The sequence below is a fragment of the Strigops habroptila genome, chromosome 5, assembly GCF_004027225.2.
Source record: "Strigops habroptila isolate Jane chromosome 5, bStrHab1.2.pri, whole genome shotgun sequence".
Taxonomy (NCBI): Eukaryota; Metazoa; Chordata; class Aves; order Psittaciformes; family Psittacidae; genus Strigops; species Strigops habroptila.
The window spans coordinates 37,541,759-37,565,170 of NC_044281.2; the positions used below are offsets into that span (position 1 = coordinate 37,541,759).

At 46.7% G+C, this 23,412-nt stretch overlaps 1 protein-coding gene across 6 annotated transcripts in view; it reads right to left on the reverse strand.

Annotated features, from left to right (window-relative positions):
• The window catches only part of CDH23 (cadherin related 23), a 213,802-nt gene that overhangs the window by 113,805 nt on the left and 76,585 nt on the right, over positions 1-23,412 (reverse strand). For all 6 annotated transcript variants that reach the window (XM_030488583.1, XM_030488582.1, XM_030488590.1 and 3 more), the window contains one exon: positions 2,922-3,116. In XM_030488583.1, coding sequence (XP_030344443.1) covers positions 2,922-3,116 — 195 coding nt within the window. The remainder of the gene's footprint in view (positions 1-2,921; positions 3,117-23,412) is intronic.

Below are 23,412 nucleotides of genomic sequence, written 5' to 3' on the forward strand. Positions count from 1 at the left end.
AACATGTACTTCAAAGTATAAATTCTCTCTTAATGCAGCTACAGCTTAGGGTACCTGTGCACCATAAGACCTGGGTGTGGTTGCCAGCAGACTCTCATACCCACACATCACAGCCGAGCATCTCATACCCCCCAGCACCAGTGCCTCTGCACAGCTTGGGCTCTGTCAGCTGGAACATGACAAAGCCCACCAGCTCCCTCATGTTTCTTTGTAACCCCACTGGCTGCGTTGCAGACTCAGCTTTATTCTTTTCTGTATTTGTTGCTCTGAGCTTTGGCAGAGGGTATGTACACTAAGTGCTGCTTCTGTTTTCACAGGATGCCTCAGCTCTCACACAGAAGGCAGAGTGGAAGCCACAACCACAGGATACATCCTCACTGTAGCAACCTCCTTTCCACTGGGCTAATGATTCTGGCTCTGATAAACTGCAAACTTCTCCCCTCCCACCTTGCATGGGGACTGGCAGGATTGGGGTAACCAGGAGCTGCCTTTTGATGCAAGTCAAGCCGCTTCCATAGCTTCGGGGAGATGGGGAGCCATCCTGCCTGCTCTGCAAAGCAGGTCACAAGCACACAACAATCTTACAACGAGCATCAGTGGCTTATGAACAGTTAAATGCTTCCAGCAGGAGCATCGTCTCTCTTACACCCCCTCACAACCCATCAGGATGGAGCTGCAAGCACTTTCCCAGAGCAAGACCCTTCTCTGGCAGCCAGTGCAGCAGCAGTACACACTGCCACCAGCTTTGTCCTGGCAGTGCCCCGTTGACACCATTTCTCTTGCTGCAGCTTGTCCCATGGGTGCTGAAAAGTGACCCCGATGCCCACAGCCCTTTCCTAAAAAGGCAGGAGAAAAGAGATAACACATGAAAGGAAGGAAATAAATCTCTCCTTACCCCCTAATCAATCACCGTGGTGAAAGGTGACCATTATAGGTTACTGCACACTTCTGCAAACTGGCTCTGAACAGCAGCAAGGACTGATTGCCAGAAGATTAATGTTAATTTAAACCGTATTCAACAACACAGCTTGCGCATTATCCTCTTAACCTGCAGGCCTCAGCATTTATGGCCTGGATGGATGTTTATTTCTGACTCACACTCTGCTGTTAGTGTTATCAGGTTGAAGTCTTATGTTTCTTCAGATAATGTTTCTTCCCCCTCCCCTTCACATCTTAAATTTTGGTTAAATGTTTACAGATAGCACTGAAAAAGCAAGCACGTTTCAAGTTTCCTCACCTACCATCTCTCATGCTGCCGTTTCCAGCCTCTTTCTGCTCTTGCTGACTACATCATCGGGATGAAATGGCTCCTGCCTTGAAGCAAGGCTCCACAAATCTTCTTGCACCCTTACAGCCACCCCAAATTCACCATCACCCCAGTTCCTATTCCAGACCATGCCAACTCTTCATCAGGCAGGCAAAAGACTGCAAATGCTCTTCCAGCTCCTGCTATACTGGTGCAACTCTCATCCTTCTTTCTCGGACTGAGGTTTGCCCCAAGGTTTCTCATTGCCTTTCTGCTAGAAATTACCAGTGCCCTGTGACCGAGCTGAGGAGAAACTTCCACAACTGCAATCAAGTCTCGTTTAGAGATTTCATATTTAAGTCTTTGAACTTCCGGAGCTAGAAATGACTAAAAGCCAGGAGTGTATTAGGTAGCAAGCACCAGAGATGCCCCCATTTTATCTTTGCTCCAGGTGGTAACTGCACCTGGGATACAGGGCTAGATACAGCTGGGTGAACCAAAGTATATCCTTATGTTCTTGAGGAAACCACAATTGGACGTGTGGATGAAAGGCATGTTTCCATTACAGCTTGTATTTGGTCCCACATTTTCTAATCCGCTAGATAGTTCGATAGCACGTCCTAGGAAAGGGTGTTGGCGACAGAGACTGATAATGAAACAAACAATGCAGAGGGCTTCTTATCAGTGGAGTATTTAAAATAAAATTAGGTATGTTTCAGAAAAAATAAGCTTCTGGGAAAAATTCCACAGCCTCAAACATGCAAGGATTGGGCTGAAAGGTTGAGCTGTTTGCCTGTGGCCCTGCAGTCTGTGAATGCCCAGTCCCCGTGGCCATGAAGAGCAAAGCAGCCCTGTGCAGCCCTCTCTGTCCTCATGACATTTGTGGTTCTGCATCAAGACAATGATCTTGATTAAATCACATGCTCCAAGAGCTCTAGCCAGCTCCCTGGAGGGGTCAGTAAGGGTTTTCTCCCCCTCTCCTGAATGCAGAGTTGGTCAGATATATTGTAAGGCTCAATGCCACCTTCCTCTGTTGCATCTGAGATGGGAAAGGAGCACCATCCAGAGCGCCTGCTTGTGTTGTGCTCCTCATTCACATGTTCCCCATCCACACATTCCCTGCCAAGATCTTGCTAGATTTGACACCAGGAAAGATGTTTCCCATTCAGTAGGGCATAATTTGCCACAGTGGCCACCTGGACATACATCTCCCAGGAGTCCCCTCCCAATACAGTGGTATTGACTGTAACTATATTAAGACCTTGGTTTCTCTCTGTCCACCAGAATTTTAGCTCTTGATGTCCGAACTCAGCTTTTGCTGAGTGGGGCTCAGGGGATTTAATACAGTTGAATCCAGTTGTATATAGGAATGAGACCAGAGGATTTAATAGTCCATATGCCCTGTACTGGCTTTCTTCACCAAGGGAGCTACTTGCCTTTATACAGAAGCCCTGACATGCATGAGTTGCTGTTGCAGAGGTGCAGCTGTGCTCCACAAGCTGTACAGCAGAGATTTAAAACTACCCAGGTAAAATACTTCTCTAAGTGGAAAATGCTGGATGTGGCCAAGAAGATGCCAGAGTAGGGCAAGAAAATAAGTAAGAAGCAGCTCCTTCCCTCTTGCAGTCCCTCCAGAAAATGTCTCCTCCCCTGTAGCCACCAGGATAAGACTCACCGTCGCATTGACCTGGAGCTGGTATGCCTGTGTCACTTCATAGTCCAGCTCCCGTATCACCGACACGATGCCACGGCCACTGTCGATGGCAAAGAAATTGGAGGGAGGTTGGAAGGAGTAAAGCACGCTGCCTCCTGCCCCCTGATCTGGATCTGTGGCGTTCACTATGAAAATCGGAGTGCCCACCGGTGTATTCTGGGGAAAAAAAACAAAAACAAACAAAACCCAAAAACCAGTAAAATTCTGCACCAGCCCATTTTCCCATCAAACACAGATCAGCAATTCCCTTTGTCCACCAGAAGGAATATCTGGAGACTCAAGAATTTCAGTCCTGTATTTTCAGGACATTTATAAGTCATACAGCTGTTTTCTTTATTACAGTATTGCAGCAGCTATAATAGTTGTTACACACTTATAATAATAGTTATACAGCTGCGGTCAAGATGGCACTCTATCACAAACCCTCATTTTCCCAGACATCACAACTTTCCAGAAAAATTACTCTTTACTGAAACTTGTTTTCTGCCCAAAGGCACTTTTATTTTCAACGCTGATTCACTCTCCATTTTCACCATAAGGCATTAAATATGAGAGCCTAAAAAAAAAAATGCATTCAATGCAACACAGAAGTTTACGCAAAAGTCAAAGTTATAGTTTCCACAGCAACTACAACCTGGCCCGATTAACACAGACATTAACAATTAAATCGTCATAAATCTGGAACTAATCTACATGCATAAAATATGCAGCTGAGTGCACAAAATCAGGAATGGCAAATGCAGTTTGGCACTTCTTATTGTTTAACTTCACAGCAGGGAGAACAATTATCCATTTTTGGTGGAACAGCTGCATGTTCCTATGCAAATCTTAAATGCATATTCTTGTCTCTCTAAAGGCAGAAGCACAGACGGCAATCAAAAAGATTTTGCTGCGGACCTAGACTTCAGGTAATCACAGATCACGATGGCTTGGGCAAGTCCATATGTTTGTAATATGTTTACAGCCACATTAAGGGTTGACGAAGAGCTAAAACTTGAAAGGGAGACAGCAAAGATCAGAAACAAGATGTGGCAGGGGCTGGTCATGGCCAGTTGGGATAATACGGATTATTTCTGCAAACCTCTTCCCAAGCCTTTGTGGTTTATTGTTAATTTCATTCATCTTAAATTTTTTGTCCTTAGCTCATAGAGGAGTATCACAAAGTGATGAGAAGGTGGAAAGGAAATTTGAGGAGAGACAGAGCTTAGAAGATAGGCACTGATTCTAAGTGGAGCACCTTCTGCAAATCCTTGGCCAAAGCTGAACAATAAACTGAGCCACTGTCAGGTTATTTGGGAACCACAAAGCTTGCAGTGAACCATGGCCAGGGCTTCATCAAGGCTGTCCTGGGCCACCACCTCCACTAGAAAGCATGAGAAACCAAGTCTCCATGCTTGGAGATCTGATTTAACCAGTTTAATACTGGGCGATGGCACCAGAAAAGAACCGAAACATCTAAATTTGCCCCAGTGAGGCTCAGGCCAGCAGAAACCTGCCTTTGAGAAAGGTGGCAAGATTTGCTGTGAGCTTGGTCAGACAGAGTGGGTAACCCAGGGCATGTCCTGCAACCCACATTCATGAGTCCGGGCCCTGGGTACTCATCCACACACGTCCCTCACGCCTCCCTGTCCTTGCATCCAGCCACACGGCACTGTAGGCGTGCTCTGATACCTAAGCTTGCCTCAGGCTCCAGCAAAACTCCGCTTTCCTTACTTCAGTGTCTCTTCTGCAGAGGTGCAAGAAGTTGCAGTTCCCACCTAGGTTTTTCATTTGCTTTCTTTTTTCTCCCCTCTAAATCAAACCTTCGCAGCCCGCAGGGCATGGCCTGAAGATTATTTTTTAAAGCACCTTCAAGTTTCTTTTGTGATCAGCAATCATAAAAGCGTAAAAGACATAGCTAGAAGGGACCTCGAAAGAGAAACCCCTCCTCGTACTACACCTAAATCATTCCCACCCTTAAAGCTTTCTAGCCATGGAGGCACCACATCCTCCCCAGCCCATTTGTCCCAGCAGTTTGCTACTCTTTGCTTTACAACTGCTGATTTTCTGTCATGCTTAACCCATATCTGCCCTGCTGCCATGTAAGGAGGCATGTTGTGAAGGAGAAGCCCTTCATGAGGGGGCTGTGATGGGTGTTTTCTTTCCAAGCACTCCTAAGACACCTTCCCAGACAGGACTAGAGCATCCTCCCATCCTTCTTTGGGCTACCTGCCTCCCCAAGCCATCATGGCCAGCCGGGAGCAGCCCCAGAGCATCTTGCAGCCCTCCCCTTGCTGCTGCCACAGGGCATTGCTCTGGAGGTCGACATCCTCCAACAACTACCTTCTCAGATTCCTCCCCCAGAGCCACTAGAGTATCAATGTCAGGACAAAGAGCATTACAAATTAACCATTAACAGGGGAAGGAGAGGCAGTGAAAAGAGTAGATGCAGGGTTGCACCAATGAGGTCTGGGGTATATTGTCCTCAGGAGTAATAATATTCATATAAAGTTGGACTTGATGAATATGTTTTCCCTTCTTTTTAAGTGCCCCTAGCCACTCCTCTTAACATGCAAATCCGCTCTGGTCACCCGTCATTATGGGGCTGTAAGGCTGGCTGTGAAAGAGGAGAGCTTGATTTCCCTGGCATTGTATTTCATACAATAGCCCAAAAGCAGGCTTTGAAGAGAGTTCATCTCCTCGTCCTTCCAAAGCAGAAGCTGCCTGGAGGGACACAGGGGTCACCAGCTCTAGCCGTTGCAGACATCACCTGAGCTCTGACTTGGCGATTACTGTATTTTTATCCTTATTTTACAGCTTTGCTGACCAGGTCCCTTCATTTGCCAGGGTCACAAAACCCATACAAGCAGGGTATCAGCTCTGGACAGTTTCTGGCTGGCCCTGGGAAACAGTCATGGGCATCTACACCAAAGCATCCAAGGGGCTGTGAGGAACCTTGGGGCAGGACCTCAGTGGGTGGCAGTCAGCACCTGCAAGCACAAGCAAGTCATGGTGTGTGGGAATTTAGGAGGGGAGCAAAAGGGCTCCCAGACAATAGGAGGACCATTACAGAAGCCTGAAGGAGAACAGTAAAGTCTTGGAGGGGGAAATCTCTGATACTGCTCAAAGTGCACAGGTCAGTGGGAAAATTTCACTACCAAATGCATACCCTTATTCCCAACAGCACACAGGTCAAAGGATGCAGACCTATAAGAAGTGCTCTAGGTAATGCATCCTTTTCTGCCAGCTCAAACTCAAGCAAACAAACAACTCTGGAAAGACAAAACTAGCTGTGGGATGCAGACATCCCATATGCTAGGATGTCTCTAGGAAAAGAGGTTTCATGTTCAGTGTTCATGCCCAGGCAGGATACAGTCAGAACTGGGAGGAATTTCAGACCATCTGTTTTAAAAAGCATAAGCAGCATGTCTTTAAAATCCTCTTGCCATTTTTGGGTCAAACAGGCTCAAGATACTCCTCAGCAGGAGGCTGATGTCTTTATTTGTCAAAAGATGCAGCCCATCATCTGAACAATGGAGTGAAACATCTGTATAAACAGAACTGGCTGGGGTTAGTGTTTGATGGTAAATAAGAGGCAGAGGGCACGTCCCAAGGAGATGCGATTGGTAAGCCCTGAACCAGGCCAGCTAAAGACAGATCGTGTTTCTGAATTTTCAGCATTTGGCCTATTTATAGGACTCTTCTATGTGTCCCTCGTGGCTATTCTTTCTTAGCAAAGATTAATTGTGGTTATGCTTAGTCCCCCGACAGGCAAAAATAGCAAATTCCGCCTTTTCTATCCAGAAAAGAAGAAATGCAGACAGACAATAGCCTACAGGTACTTGTGGCAAACAGGTGAATTTTCTACATGAGTCACCAAATTCTGTCATTTTTAAAGCTCTCAACTCTCTTCAGCAGCCAGTGATGAAGCTTCATCACTCACTACAGAAAAAAGAACTGGTGACAAAACTATGTCATATCATTAAATCTTTGTTATGATGCCAGCAGATGTGAAATAAAAATAAACATGCAGACAGATGCCTCCCATGGAGGAGGAGGAGGGCAAATAGGAGCGGGACCCATTCCTGACCTGTCTCCAGCACCCCATCCTTCATCAGACAGCTCAGCAGGAGTGGCTCCAGCATGCCCTCCAAGCAGCTCGGGGAGTTCAAGGGTTCTGGTGAGCCAGCTGCAATACTACTGAGCTGCATGGGCTAGGGATGTTGGGGTGCAAGGTAGCAAGGACATTTATGCCTCCCTTATTTTGCAATAAATGAATAGGAAAGGTTCTGACTGTTGTAAAAATCTTACAGGAAGGAGCTGATGAGGTCTTGTTTGCCAGAAAGAAATACTGAATGGTAACGGCATGTTACACGTTACATCCGAAGCACCAGTAAGACCAAACCAAAGGCAGCAAGGTACAAGAGCCCAAGGTAGAAGGAGACTACTCTGTTTCAGTGGATCATCAATAGCAAGGATAGATTTGCATTAAAATAAGGAATGAACAACCCTAAAAACCCTGTATAACCACGAAAGGATGGTGCTGCACAAGGAGGAAGCAAAGGAGAGACCAAGACTTTACCTCTCTCACACCAGTGCAGCAATACACAATTTTACATAGGAAATACACACCTTTGAGTGACCAAAAAGAAGCTGTATTTCCACCCAAAAGTTTTTATGGGTATGGACCAAGTGTGGCCCACCATAGCAAACGCCTCACCTGGCCTGGGCTGTCACCTCCATGCAACCCTCCTGCATAAGTGACCAGACACAGATGTGTCCTGTGTTAACCCCGGCACATTGACAGCTGGCAAATCAAGTCCTTACACATTATTCTCTGTAAAAGGGCACCTAAGGCTGAAGAAAAGGTTACCAGAAAAGGGCCTTTTTAAAATATTTACACCTCACTCTCTGGCCACACCTATAGTCTTTAATATCTTATTATGAATCCTGCTATAAAATGCATTAGTAATAAAATTTCTGATGGATGCTGCTCTGACACAACACCGCAATACAAGGTGGGTTACAACCTGAAGGAGACAGTCTCCAGGAGCATGATGTGCCCTATCAGGCAGATTATGTGGCCGCAGCTTACTGTGAGAGGCACTGGGCAGGGCTCCCTAAAACCATCAGAACACAACCTCATTTTATCTGCCACCAGATGTTGCCCACAGGCTACAGAGCCAGGTGGCATTAGAGAAGCACGGGGGACCAAAGCAGCAGCAGGACCACACCAGCACAATGAGGACCAGATGGGGGCTGGGTGAGGAGCGCCCAGGGAAAAGGCTCCCAAATCAAGGAAAACTTTAGGGTGGACAATTTTTAAGGCATATATAGAGCTATATGAACAAGCTCTTCCTTCACAAAGGTCTAAAATGAAAAGGCTGTTTGCAGAAAAGCCAGCACCCATGCCATTTCACCTGGCCCATAGCTCCTGCTCCCAGAGTGTATAAACCCCTCTGGCTGTCAGACAGCTGCTCACCTTGCTAACGGAGCAGACTTGCATGGTGCCTTTGAGAGCTTTCCACCATAGCAAAACCATTTCACGGGCCACAGACCACCAACACCTCAAACGTGCCTTGATCCATCAGCCTTGTCCAGCTGGCCTGACACCACACACCCTGCAGGCAAAGGGCTGAGAGAGGAAATATATGGTGCTGTTTTACAGCAGGGTCAGAGCTGGATAGAAGTACAGGTGGGAGATGAACCAGAGAAGGTATGGCAGTTAATCTCTCAGACATTCCCTTCCCTTAGATACATCCACTTTTCCAACCTACAGACAGGTCGTTACAAGCTTTGGATGGGCACTACAAATGCTCATTTGGGTTTATTTAAGGATGCTTAAATAAAGCCTGCTCCCCATCTCCAGTGGCTGGCCACATAGAGGACTTCCATCTGACCTCACAGGGCAAAGTCACCCAGCAGCGCCCCAGCAGAAGCTGGTAGAAATGATTAGGATGTGGATGCGCGCATGCTGTACCGATGCAAATAATGTGGAAAAACGGCAGGCAATCTGGCCAAACAGCTGTCTGAAGGTCGATGAGATGAAGCGACGCAAATGGACTGGGGGCATACAGTGACGGGCACAAGGGCTTGAAGCAGCAGGCAGCCTACCAAGCTGCACACGCTCTGATCTCTGCATCAGCACTTGAAACAATCTTGCCAGCTCTATTTTGGGTCCTGCTTTCTTCTCCCAACCCTCACGCTGCCCCTGCATCAAGGCAGGAGCTGACCACTCCCATCAGGAGAAGCTTCACGTTCCTGTTACATCTCAGGTCAACCTATTACTCTTAAAAAATTCCCTGCTGCTGTTCCTGGCGGCTCTTTTCCCTCTCCCTGCCTCTCACCACTGCACAGCAGGGTGGATGAAAGGAGCTTTGAGCTTCGCTAAAAGCCGGCTCAGACATCCCTCTGCTCAAGTCAAAGGCACTCCCACCAATCCCATCTCATTGCAGGGCAGGAAGGAGGGTTTGGTGCCTCTTGCTCAAGTGAGGGCATCTCAGAGGTGCTGCATAGCAGAGCTGACACTGGATCCAAGTGCTTTCTGCTACAGCTGATGGCATGGTTCTCTCAGCCCTAGACTGCCCAGGACAGACTTTAAGTCGCCCATTCCTGTCTGGGTCTCATTTGCTGCAGGAGATAACTGCAAAAGCAGGGCCAGAACAAGTGGCAGTCCTTCTTCCAGACTCTGCTGAGAGCAAAAAACAGTCCCAAGTTTTGGTTTCCCCTCAGGCTCCATCTTGGAAGTGGCCCAACTGCCAGACTGGGTCCCTTGCTCGCATGCCAGCTCTAAATGCTCACACGGATGTGCACAGACTTACAATTCCTGTATTCTTTATTACACTTTTAATTACATTTATTAACTGCATTACTGCTAGTCCAAGCCAAGCAATTTCCAATTTCAAAGTTTGATTTTAAAACCTGATAATTTCCTTTTTTAAATTTTTTTGTTGAAATTCACCCCACCTTTCAATAAGCTCTCGTTAATATGTATCTCTTGTTGCTATCTCTATTAAGTGACCTCACTCATTACTGGATGACACTGGCAAACGGCCACTGCAGAGCTATAATTCAATTGAGGGGCTTTTGAAAACACCATAAACACAGCTGGAATAGATGCATTATAGGAGTTGGAGACTGAATTAGCTGCTGGATAACTGCACTCAGAGCTGAGAGCACTTATTCAAGGCAGATTCAGCCTGACCCAACATACGGTGCTGAAGAAAGGGATATGGTAACTAGCAAGCCCATGGGGGAATTCGCCACGCTGGCAGGACAATGGTGTTCAGCAGGCAGAGGGCAGGCAGCCACAAGCAGGAGAGGATGCTCTGGTATCTTGCGGGATAAACCTGCTAGCTTTTTCCAGCCCAGAGGTGCCCCATTTCCCATCAAAGATAACTCTGCCCTTGTTAGCATGGGGCTCAGATGGTTGAATTATGGCACAGCATCCCCAAAAGCTGGGTGCACAGTGGCTCTGCACTGTGTGGCACCCATAACTTCTGCAGCACAGGTATTGAGAAGGCCAGGAGAGGCAAGAGAGGGTAGATGGAAGAGGAAGGAAATGCTAATAAAGAAACTCACAGTATTCCTCTTCATTATATCTTCCCAACTGGCTCTAGCCTTTGTGTCTTCCAGGCAGTGATAAGTGGGACATGTCACCCCCCTGCTCTTCACTTTGGGAGCAGTAGAGTGTCCATGTGCCTCAAGAACTTATCCAGAATATAGCTATATTCAAAAGAGAAAGTGAGGAAAGGGAAACCATTATATTGCAGAGCTTTAATTTGCAGCTTCAGGGGAAAAAAAGCTGCTTGCCTTTTAGACCACAGCAAGCAGAAGGCTTGGGCTTGCACAGGTGCTGCACCACGATGTCCACCATCCACAGCCAAACCACCAGAAAGTGGGAATTGCTTCTCTCTTCCCTTCCTCCAAATCTTGCTGCCTTCTTTGTGTTTGGTCTCTCCCCATCCCCAGACAGCCCTGTTCAGCACAGCCACCCACCGCCCATGCCAACAAGCAGCCAGAAGAAACAGAACACAGAGAAGAAAACAAGTTCCACACCAGCTTTCAAGAAGCCATTCCACCCATGCTGTTACAGGTTGTTTAAGCAGACAGCTAGCTTTGTCTGTCGAAGCTCATTTCCTTTGACAGCCTCTATTTCGAGGTAACTCAAGCTATTACACTGTGCCCTGTGTTTGTTGCCCCAGATCTCAGGAGAGTACAAACAGCTCTGTGAGAAGTAATGATGAGGAGCAAAGCTAACGCCAGCAGGCTTACATTGCTCTGTGCAGGGGAACCTTTTGGGAACCTATCCAGCAACCGAGATGGACCGTTACGAGCATAGAGCTACAGGAGCGTAAAGTCGTGAGCACAGAAGCAGAGTTTGAGAGACCAGAAAACCCAGGTAGAGGAGTCACTCATTTTGTCTTTGGAAAGAGGTGGTGAGAGCTCTGGCAGGGACAAAGCAGTCTACCTTTATGTTTCCAGCCTTTTTTTTTTTTTTTTTTTAAATACAAACAAACACTTTTTATATTCAAAATCATTTTGACCCATTGTTTAAAAATGTTTATGGCATTTATATGTACATCTGCGAGTAGATATAACTGAAATTCCAGAAAAATTGAAATTTGTCAAAACAAGGTATTTCAATCAATTTTTCTTTCTTTCTATAAGGAATATATTTAAAAGGCAAAATAAATCTTACAGAGATTGTTTAAAACTGGTGATGGTGGAAGGGATGGTTCCTCTGTGCCAGAAAGAAAAAAACCCTGCAAATTTTGAATTCATAGAATCATAGAATCGTAAGGGTTGGAAAGGACCTTAAGATCATCTAGTTCCAACCCCCCTGCCATGGGCAGGGACACCTTGCCCTAAACCACGTGGTTCAAGGCTCTGTCCAACCTGGCCTTGAACACTGCCAGGGATGGAGCATCCACAACCTCCCTGGGCAACCCATTCCAGTGCTTCACCACCCTCACTGTAAAGAACTTCTTCCTTATATCTAGTCTAAACTTCCCCTGTTTAAGTTTGAACCCATTACCCCTTGTCCTACCACTACAGTCCCTAAGGAAGAGTCCCTCCCCAGCATCCTTGTAGACCCCCTTCAGATACTGGAAGGCTGCTATGAGGTCACCACGCAGCCTTCTCTTCTCCAGGCTGAACAGCCCCAACTCTCTCAGCCTGTCTTCATATGGGAGGTGCTCCAGCCCTCTTATCATCCTCGTGGCCCTCCTCTGGACTCGCTCCAACAGCTCCATGTCCTTTTTATGTTGAGGACACCAGAACTGTACACAGCACTCCAAGTGAGGTCTCACGAGAGCAGAGTAGAGGGGCAGGATCACCTCCTTCGACCTGCTGGTCACGCTTCTTTTGATGCAGCCCAGGATACCGTTGGCTTTCTGGGCTGCAAGCGCACACTGCCGGCTCATGTTAAGCTTCTCGTCAACCAACACCCCCAAGTCCTTTTCTGCAGGGCTGCTCTGAATCTCTTCTCTGCCCAGCCTGTAGCAGTGCCTGGGATTGCCCCGACCCAGGTGTAGGACCTTACACTTGGCTTGGTTAAACTTCATAAGGTTGGCACCGGCCCACCTCACAAGCGTGTCAAGGTCCCTCTGGATGGCATCCCTTCCCTCCAGCGTATCAACCGAACCACACAGCTTGGTGTCGTTGGCAAACTTGCTGAGGGCGCACTCAATCCCACTGTCCATGTCGCCGACAAAGATGTTGAACAGGACCGGTCCCAACACCGATCCCTGAGGGACACCACTCGTTACAGGTTTCCAACTGGACATCGAGCCATTTACCACAACTCTTTGCATGTGGCCATCGAGCCAGTTTTTTATCCACCGAGTGGTCCATCTATCAAATTGATGTCTCTCCAATTTAGAGACAAGGATGTCATGTGGGACAGTGTCGAACGCTTTGCACAAGTCCAGGTAGATGACATCAACTGCTCTGCCACTGTCCATCAGTTCCGTGGCTCCATCATAGAAGGCCACCAAATTGGTCAGGCAGGATTTCCCCTTAGTGAAGCCATGTTGGCTGTCACCAACCACCTCGTTGTTTTTCATGTGCCTTAGCATGTTTTCCAGGAGAAACTGTTCCAAGATTTTGCCAGGCACAGAGGTGAGACTGACTGGTCTGTAGTTCCCCGGGTCTTCCACCTTCCCCTTCTTGAAAATGGGGGTTATATTACCCTTCTTCCAGTCATCGGGAACTTCACCTGACTGCCAGGATTTTTCGAATATGATGGACAGTGGCTTAGCAACTTCATTCGCCAGCTCCTTCAGGACCCGTGGATGGATTTCATCAGGTCCCATGGACTTGTGCCCATTCAGGTTCTTAAGATGGTCTCGAACCTGATCCTCTCCTACAGCGGGCCTAAGGTCTTCGTTCTCACAGTCCCTGCATTTGCTTTCCAAGACTTTCGTGGTGTGGTCAGAGCATTTGCTGGTGAAGACTGAGGCAAAGAAGTCATTAAGAACCTCAGCCTTCTCCAAATCCATGGTAGCCAGTTCTCCTGATAGCTACTGGAGAGGGCCTACATTGTCCCTAGTCTGTCTTTTATTTGCTACGTATCTATAGAATCCTTTCCTGTTATCTTTTACATCCCTTGCCAAACTTAATTCTAGCTGGGCCTTAGCTTTCCTAACCTGGTCCCTAGCTTCTCGGGCAATGCTCCTATATTCTTCTCAGGTGGCCTGTCCTCGCTTCCACCTTCTATAAGCTTCTTTTTTCCCTCTAAGTTTCCTCAGCAGCTCCTTGTCCATCCATGGAGGTCTCCTGGCCCTCCTGCTGCACTTTATTCTAGTCGGGATGCAACACTCTTGAGCACGTAGCAGGTGATCCTTGAATACCGACCAGCAGTCTTGGGCCCCCCTGCCCTCTAGGACTGTATCCCATGAAACCTTACTAAGGAGGTTCCTGAAGAGGCCAAAGTCTGCTTTCTTGAAGTCCAGGGCAGTGAGCTTGCTGCATGCTCTTCTCACCGTCCTGAGGATCTCAAACTCAACCATCTCGTGATCACTAGAGCCAAGGCTACCCTGGAGTGTTACATTTCCAACCAGTCCCTCCCTGTTGGTGATCACAAGGTCCAGCATGGCACCTCTCCTCGTCGGCTCCTCTACTGCTTGAAAGAGGAAGTTGTCTTCCACACAATCGAGGAACCTCCTGGATTGCTTGTGCCGGGCCGTACCGTCCCTCCAACAGATGTCAGGATAGTTGAAGTCCCCCATGAGGACCAGGGCCTGCGAGCGTGAGGCTGCTCCTATCTGTCTGTAGAGTGCTTCATCCACAGAGTCCTCTTGATCAGGCAGCCTGTAACAGATCCCCACCGTAATGTCCCCTGTTGCTGTTTTCCCTTTGATCCTGACCCACAAACACTCTGTTACCTCATCACCCATCCCCAGACAGAGTTCCATACTCTCTAGCCTATCACTGACATAGATAGCAATACCCCCTCCCCATCTGCCTGGCCTGTCTTTTCTAAACAGCCTGTAACCTTCCATTCCGACATTCCAGTCATAGGAGCCATCCCACCATGTTTCTGTGATACCAATGACATCATGTTCCCGTAGCCTTGCACACATCTCTAATTCCTCTTGCTTGTTCCCCATACTACGGGCGCTTGTATAGAGGCACCTTAGCCGAGCTCCAAATGAAGCCGACTCAATGGCTGGGGCAGCTGGAACATCTCTACATCGCTCCAAGCACTCTACCACTCCTTAAAAAAAGTTAATTTTCCTTTACCTTCCAGGTCTCTTCACAGACTACTTACTCTACCTCCATTAGCAGGTGAGGCAGGAGGTCCCTCCCTCCAAGGCCTCCCCACAAAAGACACCATGGTCTCTGCTTTGCACAGGAGCAGCCTGGGGGTTCTGCTGCCCCTTCTGCTTTGTCAGGGTCACCACCATCTGCAACAACCACAGAGAAGCAAGTGCTTGGCTGGCAGCCCTTTGCAAACCCAACCTCAAAATGTTCCCAATACAGCATACATGAGGATGCAGGTCCATCAGGCGGGTGTGTCAGTATATACTTGGTCATCTGCAAACAGAGCATCAGTGTGTGACATCTACTGCTGGACAAGGGCTACCTGGAGTTGCCTTGCACATAAGCTATCAGGCATGTACAAAGTCATGCAATTAAAGGGTACAAATTCCCAGCTAAGAGCTTTCCAGTTTCCCAACAATCATCAAAAACTCATTAAATATAGCACTATTCTACTTCCAGAGAGAAACGGCAGAATTGTCAATAATAATCCAAAAAAAGTGTTTCTGTTCCATATTTGAGGAAAAAAAGGTGACAGAGGAAGCCTTTTTCAGGCCACTCACAGCCTCATCCAGTGGGGCTCACACATCTCAGTCAGCAGGTGTGGTAACTCCTGCCAAAGAGTGTTAAAGGTGATAGCCAAGGCTCTTGCTGGACCATTCCTGATGATGTTCAGCAGCCCTGCAAACACCGAGAAGTGGCACTGGAGCAGGCACAGCAACCAACATGCTGTCAGGGTTTCTTTCACAGGAGTGGCTTCAGAGCTCTCAGCTGTATCAGTTCCAGGCAAACTAATGAAACCCACAGCTTAGCTCTTGGCTAACAGGGAATTAAAGGTAGGTAGTGGCATTAACACCTCCCACAACACTCGTAGACAATAGATTCTGTTGTATTCTCTATCATCTTTCTACCAGAGAACAATCTTGGTTGAAAAGGGCGACATGGTTAAAATCACATACATCATCTTCTCTAAGCCATGTGACTTGGTGCTCTATGATATTAACACCGAAAATAATTCAAAATCAACAGCTGGCTAGCATGTAGCCCTCAAAATACAATTACAAAAAAGGAATATTATCAGGAAGTCTATTTTAAATGGATTCCTGCTGCCCAGTATTTGACATTTTCACTAATCATCTGGAAGAATGGAAACACAAAGGTTGGGAGATGGGTAAGCAACAAATGGCACAGACCATTGACATCAAGCAGATTGCTGTCAACTGGTTTGAACCAATACTCTTTTTTTTTTCAATACATAAATGCAGAGTCCTAGATCTGGGGAGGTGGGGGGGGGGGGGGGGGAGGGGAAATAAAGCTCTCGTAGGAAGGGAGATCACCCTGTAAAGCAGTCTGTTTCCCACTGCCTTGGGATGGGACAGAAGAAAAAGGCACCACCAACTCCGCACCTGCAGCCAAATTCTGTTGGAGAAGCCATGTCTCTCTCCCATATCTGTCCGTTATCCATCTCTAGCCTTCAAGGATCAGGGCAGGGCAGGAGTGAGAGCTGGAAGGAAGTCCGTGCTGCTCCCCTGGGCTGCTATTATGTCAATCTGAACTTTGGAGGCAGCAGATGGGAACACAAGATGGTCTAACTAGATATTTGAAAGTCAGAGGCAAATGCTGAGAATGTGAAAACCTGTCAGTCAGAGAGCTCCTGGCCTAGATGGCACCACTTCACTCCTGCTGGTGTGATTTTCCTGCTGGAAGAGGGCATCTGGAGCAATCTCCCCCTTTGCAAGGGCATGCACTGCAGATGGCCTGGCACCCCTTTGGCTATAATCCTGTCAGAGACAGTGGGCATGGACCACGTGGATCCAGGTGGCCACAGTCAAAGTCTTTTCTCCTGCCTCAGCTCTCAGAACTGGCAAAGGCAGCTTTGTCCAGGGAAGCAAAGGCAGCCCTGACCCGCAGCAGTCAGTGAGATTTTCCACTATGCCTCCCCTCGCTATTAAAATTCAGTAGCAAAGTCAGATCACCAGGGTGATTTACTGTTACCATCCAACACACATTGTGGGGTGAGAGATGAAATCCCTTTTCTGACTTCTGCTTGGGAGTAATACCATAAACTAAACAGATTCTTTTTATAACCCATTTTATTTACAGTTGTCACTAACTTTTACTTTCTAAACACAGGCAAAGGTCAAGAACATGTGTTAACACACCAGCCTTTAAGCTGGTGACAAAAGATGTCTGGAACCAGCACACCAACCTCCAGCAGCCATCTGTGCCAGAGCTGGGAGGACAGGAGTGGTGCAGGCTGCCATGCTCCGAGCACAAGCAGTAACAAGGCTTATTCTTAACAGCAGCCTGTCTCCACGGATTTGTATGGGTAACCCTTGCTGCAAGAGCACAAACTGGCATCCCCGTGGCAGCCCATCAAGTGACTCTCTGGGTAGCAGATGACTTCCATTAAGGCAGAGCACTAACACAATGCATTACAAATGAAACCCTAATGACAGGACACTGGCAGTATTGCTTCCACTTGATATTAATTGGGTGACACTTTCTTTTAATGGTACATTAATTAATGTGGAACATCAATGGAAGTCCATGACACTCACATTAATACAAATGAATTCATTATCATTGCTGTTACGACAAGAGATGACAAATAAATCTGTAACAGTGGGACCCTTCAAATAATAGCCACGAATCATTAGGTATTGCATTCATTTATACAGTATAGTGCAAATATATACATGCAATCTGTGGATGCTTATCTATTCACATATTGCTTTCCATGCCAGCCTGGTATCTGTTCCTCCCTTTCTCTTGAGCTATCTTGTGCCACCCTGGAGGATGATCCAGTGGCCAGCCCAGCTGGCCAAGGAGAAACTGGGACTTGCTTTCAACTCACCAGCAGGACATCTCGCTATCATCTTCTATCCCACAGGCACTCGATAACCACATTAAGTCTTCAAAAGACCCTCTGATCTAGCACATGTATTCCTGTAAAGAGGATCACCTTTCTTTCCTCCATCTCTTGAACTACCATTTTAGCCAGGCAGACAGAAGCCTACCTGCTTTAACACCTTATTTATTTTACTGCTTGTTTATCTTCTGTTCTGCTAGAAAAGCTAAAAGCACCTTTCACAGCACAGAGTGGCCCATATTTGACCGTAGGTGGAGCATGTAATTTGTCCTCAGAAAAGCAGGAGGAAATAAAAAAATCTCTCTTTGAACTCTGGGATTTGTAGTTCCCAAAGATCCATCAAAAAGAAACTCCTGCGAGAGCCTCTGCAGCAGCCTGAGAGCAGGTATTGCTCTCAATACGAGCAAAAGCAAAATCCATACAGCTGTGCTGATTCGAAAAAATATTTCCTTGTCTTCCCACAGATGACACTAATACCAGAGGAAGGATCAACAACAGACCAGCTCAGGTCTCACTGGGCTTTGCTCTTACTGAAACACTCATGCTAAAACAGCAAACTCCAGCACAAAGCGTTTCTGTTGAGCCATGTTGTGACATGGTTCCCCTGGAGGGACACCAGCAGTGTGGATACAACTCTCCTATGAGAGGTAGCACCCCAGTTTGCTTCTCCCAGCACCTCAGCAATCCTCACAGGCAGAAAGAGCACTTACAAACCTGAGACAAAGGAACCTCTGGGGAGTATTTTTTCTTTAAATGCAATATATGAAGACTGACTTGCCCCTGAACTGCTAGAGAGGGAAAACCCAGTAAAGGATCTAGACCAAGCTAATTAAGACATATACTAAAGACAGGCAACCTAGCAACCTGAAGGAGGAAGATATGGGAAGAAAAGCATGAAGTTCCCCACTTCATGCAGTATCCCAGTGCAACAGCATAAGGAATGGCATATGTGCCACATGCTCCAAACTAATTTCTGCTAGCATGCATGTCACACAAGACTGGTTTATCAACACAAAACACCCCACCTTTACCTGCCTTGACCTGAAAACTCCCTGCTTTGTGCTACATTCTGAACCTATGTGCAGAGAAGCTTTGTCTTGCTGTTACACTCGATGCCTTCTGCCTGCATTGAGGATGAGGCACCCTGCGGACAGAGCCTGCCCTCTGCTATAAGCAGAAGATGCTCATCTTACTCTTCAAGGCACAGTAGTTTTTTTCACACTTCCTTAGGACAGTAAGGTTTTCCCACCTGGGAAGATCAGAGGCAAAGACCTCAGCTGGCAGGAAAAATCGTGCAAGAGTTCTGAGGTACATGATGCATAAGCGTCTGGTCCCAGAAGAAGGTTGCCAAGCACGGAGCATTAGAAGCCAACCTGCCTCAAAAGCAGAGGAAAAGGGGAAAGTCGAAGTACAGCAAGATTTGTACAGGGAAGCACCACCTTGCGTCAGACCAGGCACTGATGTTCAGCTCTGGAACAAGAGCATCCTTCAGTGCTGAGCACAGACTGAGGACTAACACTCTGAATTTGCAGTGACTATGCTAACCATGGAGATCCACACAGCAGTTATTTGTTTAGCAGAAAGGCAATATTCGTGTGAAAAGGGCGAATAAAGTCATCAACCTCCTAATGACAAAGAGAGAGACAAGTAATCCTTGCCTCTGGCTGCAGGTGGTGAAGTTCTAAAGCATCATGAGAGAAACTGCGCTGTTTTCACATATTGGGGATGGGGCTTTGCAATATTAAGACTTTGCAATATTGGGGCTGGGGCTAAGTTATTAAGGAAACGAAACAAAGGGTTTGAGATATCATAACTTAAAAATACACACTCTGTTGCAATGTCATCTCTGGATGAAAGACACACTCTGTGGTTAAAAAGAATATTATCTTGGTACAACCTATGAAATTAAGCAGGTGCAGGCTGGTTAAACATTAAGTTGGGGTTAACACATGTCTGCCAGAGAGTTATGAAATTGAACCATAAAAGAAGATAAATAAGAGGAAGGGGCATACAAAATCGAGTAAGGGGAGATGTAAACAGAGGCAGGACAGTTAGCATGTAGATTATACATATCGGATAGGCTGTGAACCTTGGAGTACCCAACCAATGGGGAAACAAGGGAGGGAACTTGCAGACGGGATAGGAGATATAAATCATAGTTCTGCTTTTGCTGTGTGCGCCTACTTGCTAGGACACCCGTTTTTGCAAAAATGTTAAAAAATAGCTGCTTCACTTCTGTGTCTGCCCTGAGCTTTTACAAGAAATGTTTTTATCTAGAGACCATTTCACATCACGCACCTAGGAACTTTACTGAGGCTGTCATTTTTTGGCATCAGATTCAAATTTTAGATACTACCCTGAGGAAAGGATGGACAGATCTACTCCCAGCACCGCCCTTAGTGAGGCCGAGGGTTTCCGTGCAGAAAACTCTGAAAAGTGTTTTTCCAAGGTACTGTCTTCCTTGTTTTACAGTTCTCAGCTAATTTCCTCGCAGAGACAAAACTCCACTACAGGAGCATCCTGTGTTAGGGGCTGCTCTGCAAGAGCAATGCATCCAAGCTCCTGGAGCAAGAGGAACAGATGCAGACCATCAGATGCATCTGCATAGCCACATCACTGGTACATTTCTCTTCCTATCCTGGTCAGCACATGCCCCCCAAGGTCTGATTAAAACACAGAGGGCTCACATACAGCAATAAAGCTCTTTGAATCATTCAGCTTCTCTGTTGTTTTGTTTCAGCTTTGCTTTTCTTTAATGTCGGCTGGGATCTCAGTGTATCAGCTGGGATGATTGTGTTCACTTTGTGCTGTTTCCCAGTCTAGCAGGATTCCTAATGAAAAGAATTTTCCCAGAGGACTCAGCTCACCGGCTGCATTGACTGGCACGTGCATGAATTAAAGGAGCAATATTTTGGAATTCTCTTCAATCACTCTAGGCCAAAACCCATCAGAGCCCAGGGCAGCATCTGCATAGTGGGAAACAAGCACAAATCCAGCGTAATCCTCCTGAAATTTGCCTGAGGAAGAGGGGTTAAGTCTATTCTTTCCACATGGGTAACTTCAGTTCTCCTCTTACCTCAGCTTTGCCCTCATTCACACCTGAGAAAATGGATTATTTGCCCAACTTTCTCTCATTAGCATCACTGGTTTATAGTTACAAACTTAAACAAAACTTACAATTGTAAATAAATCAGCATTTCTCCTCTCTTCTTTCGCTGTTTCTCACCTTCACTCACTTCCTTGTCATCACCGTTGAAAGCTTATTGCCAATGTCTGGCAACGACCTACTGTCTGTCAGTCTTAGGTGAGCTTAAGTTTCTAAGCCCACGTAAGTTTTTCTCTCCGTTCCTAGACAAGCCACAGTAAAGCAAAGGCAAAAAGCCTCAAAGCTAAGGTGTGTACGCAAAGCTAAGGTACCACAGACACACCCAAACATACAGCATTTCAAGTCATCTGAAGGAATGAGGAACATCAGCACAGGCACTGGTCAACCTCAACTTCCAGACATGACCTCTTGAAGATCTTCAGGTGATTCATTTTGGCAAAAAGCAGTACCCAGGGGAGAAGGGCAGTATATCTCTCTCAGCATGATGCTGCTTCAACAGGAATGCCATCAGCCGGCACAGACCCAACTCATCATACCTCTGCTCATGTAGAGCAGGGTGGTCTGAAGATGGGGATAAGCCAAACAATCCCGGAATCGGATCTACTTAGGGAATAACATCACCATCCCTTGTTTACAAGGCTGAGTACTTACAATATTGTAGCTTAGTAATGCTACATTAAACACCACCCTAAGTTTTCAACGCGCTCCATGAAAGCTCCAGAGGATATCCTTGAAGGCTCCTATGCTAACAGTCAAGGGAATAGCATGGGTCTTGCATCTAACCTTGAGAGCCCTCTCCTAAAGCCTCCTGTCTCCCTTGCAAGCTCCTTCAATTCCAGTGGTCCTGCCCTCTGCAGTCTTCGGCATTTGGCATCATTTGGCATTCAAACTCCCCCCAGTCATCAGAAAGCCTCTGTAAGTGCCTGCAAAGCCACTGAATTTGCCTTCAAACTACTCCCTAACCTCAGTTGTGGGAGGGGTGGTAGAAAAAGCAAACTGTTCTTTGCTTGCATTTTACAACACAACCTGAACTAGCCCCCAGACAAGCAGGAATGTCCTGAGCTCCAGGCAGCATGGGAGCCTCCAGCTTCTTGCTCAGCATCGATGGTCTCTGACTGCCTTCTTGCAGCTTGCAACCTCTCACTGCCCCCTTAGCAGCTTCTGGGGCAAGGGCAATGCTTCTTGCTGCAACTCTGTGCGTTTGCCCAAGGCCTCATATACTTTATGTTAAGACAAACAGTTTTTCTCTTTAAATTCTAATAAAGCCCAGACACAGCCCAAATCCCAGTACAGCCTGAAGAACTGACCAAGCATACTGTGAAGTTGCATCAGAAGAGGGATCGAAGCAAGCAAACTGTGACACCAACTGTGTCAAGTGGATTTTAAAAATACCTTAACTAGTTCTTAAATATACCTGGTGTTTTATTATAAAACTGCTCAGGATTGGATTGTATGTTTGGTTGGGTTATTTTTTTTTTAAATGGACCGCAATCTCTGAGCACCCCAGGAACATCACAAGAACCAAGGCAATTGAGTCCTACAGCCTCACCCATAGCATCTCCTGAAGGGATAATATACCAGTAAAAGGCTTAGAAAGCACCAGTGTGGAAAGCATGTTCCAGCAAGGGATCTCTATGTTAAAGAACAGGGGAAAGGTGAAAAAAGAGAGAGAGAAGAAACAATTAAAAAAAAAAAAAAAACCCCAAACAAGAAAAACCCAAACAAACAAAAAACCCACAAAACCAACCAACCACAAAAACAACACTACCACCACCAAAAAAAAAAAAAAAAAAGGGGGGGCACCAAAAAAAAACCAGAAAGGAGAAACTAAAAAACCTGCATTTTGGCCCTTTTCTGGAACACAGGGACAACTCCCTCTTTCCTTCTCTCAGTTCATCACGTCCTTTTTCAACCAGCAGAGTAGATCCCAGCTCTGCCGCCATCCTTGCCAGGTCCAAGGAATTAGCACAGCTTAAACCTTTGGTATTACTGGGAGGAGGAGTGGCGGGAACAAAAAGACCCCCCGCAAACCAAAACTCACACAATCCTGCAAAGCATCCTTTGCTGAACCTGCTCACTTTGAGATGCTGGCTGCAGACAACAACCATTTCCCGAGCACCAGCATCTCTCTGGAAGAATCATCCTAAGCATTATCAAATCGACTGTGGCTGCGGACAAGGGCTGGGAGAGGATCAGGCTCATTTCTCAGGGCAAGGAAAAAAACCTAACCCTGCAGCACCACAGACTCCTGAGCCCTCCTGCTATGGCTCCTGCTCGCCTTTCCATGCTGATTGCAAAAGCTTGCCCTTCTGCTGATTACAGCTAATGGTCCTGACTGGTTTTTGCCCCTTCCAGATCAGACCCTCTATTATGGAGGGTCTGATTTTTTTAAAAGGTTTGGGGTTTTGACTGCTTTTTCAGTTCAGCTAGTGAGTTTATTTTTTTGCTTGGGCTCTTTCCTACCCTGTCTGGATGTGCTGATGGATTTTGGTGCTTGTCAGAATTCAGCAAAACCAGGCTCACTGGGTAGTATTAACTTCTAACCCCCGTGTAAAAATAGCTGCAATAAAGCAGAGTGAATAATATGAGCTTCACCTAATGTAACTTTGATTAAAAAGTGCTGCCCTTTTCATCACTCCTGGGTGGTAACTCCAGAGAAATGTCCTTCCTGAGGTTTGGAAAGCCTGCTAAGTGGGAAGAGAAGAGCCAATACAACACCAGCACATCCCTGG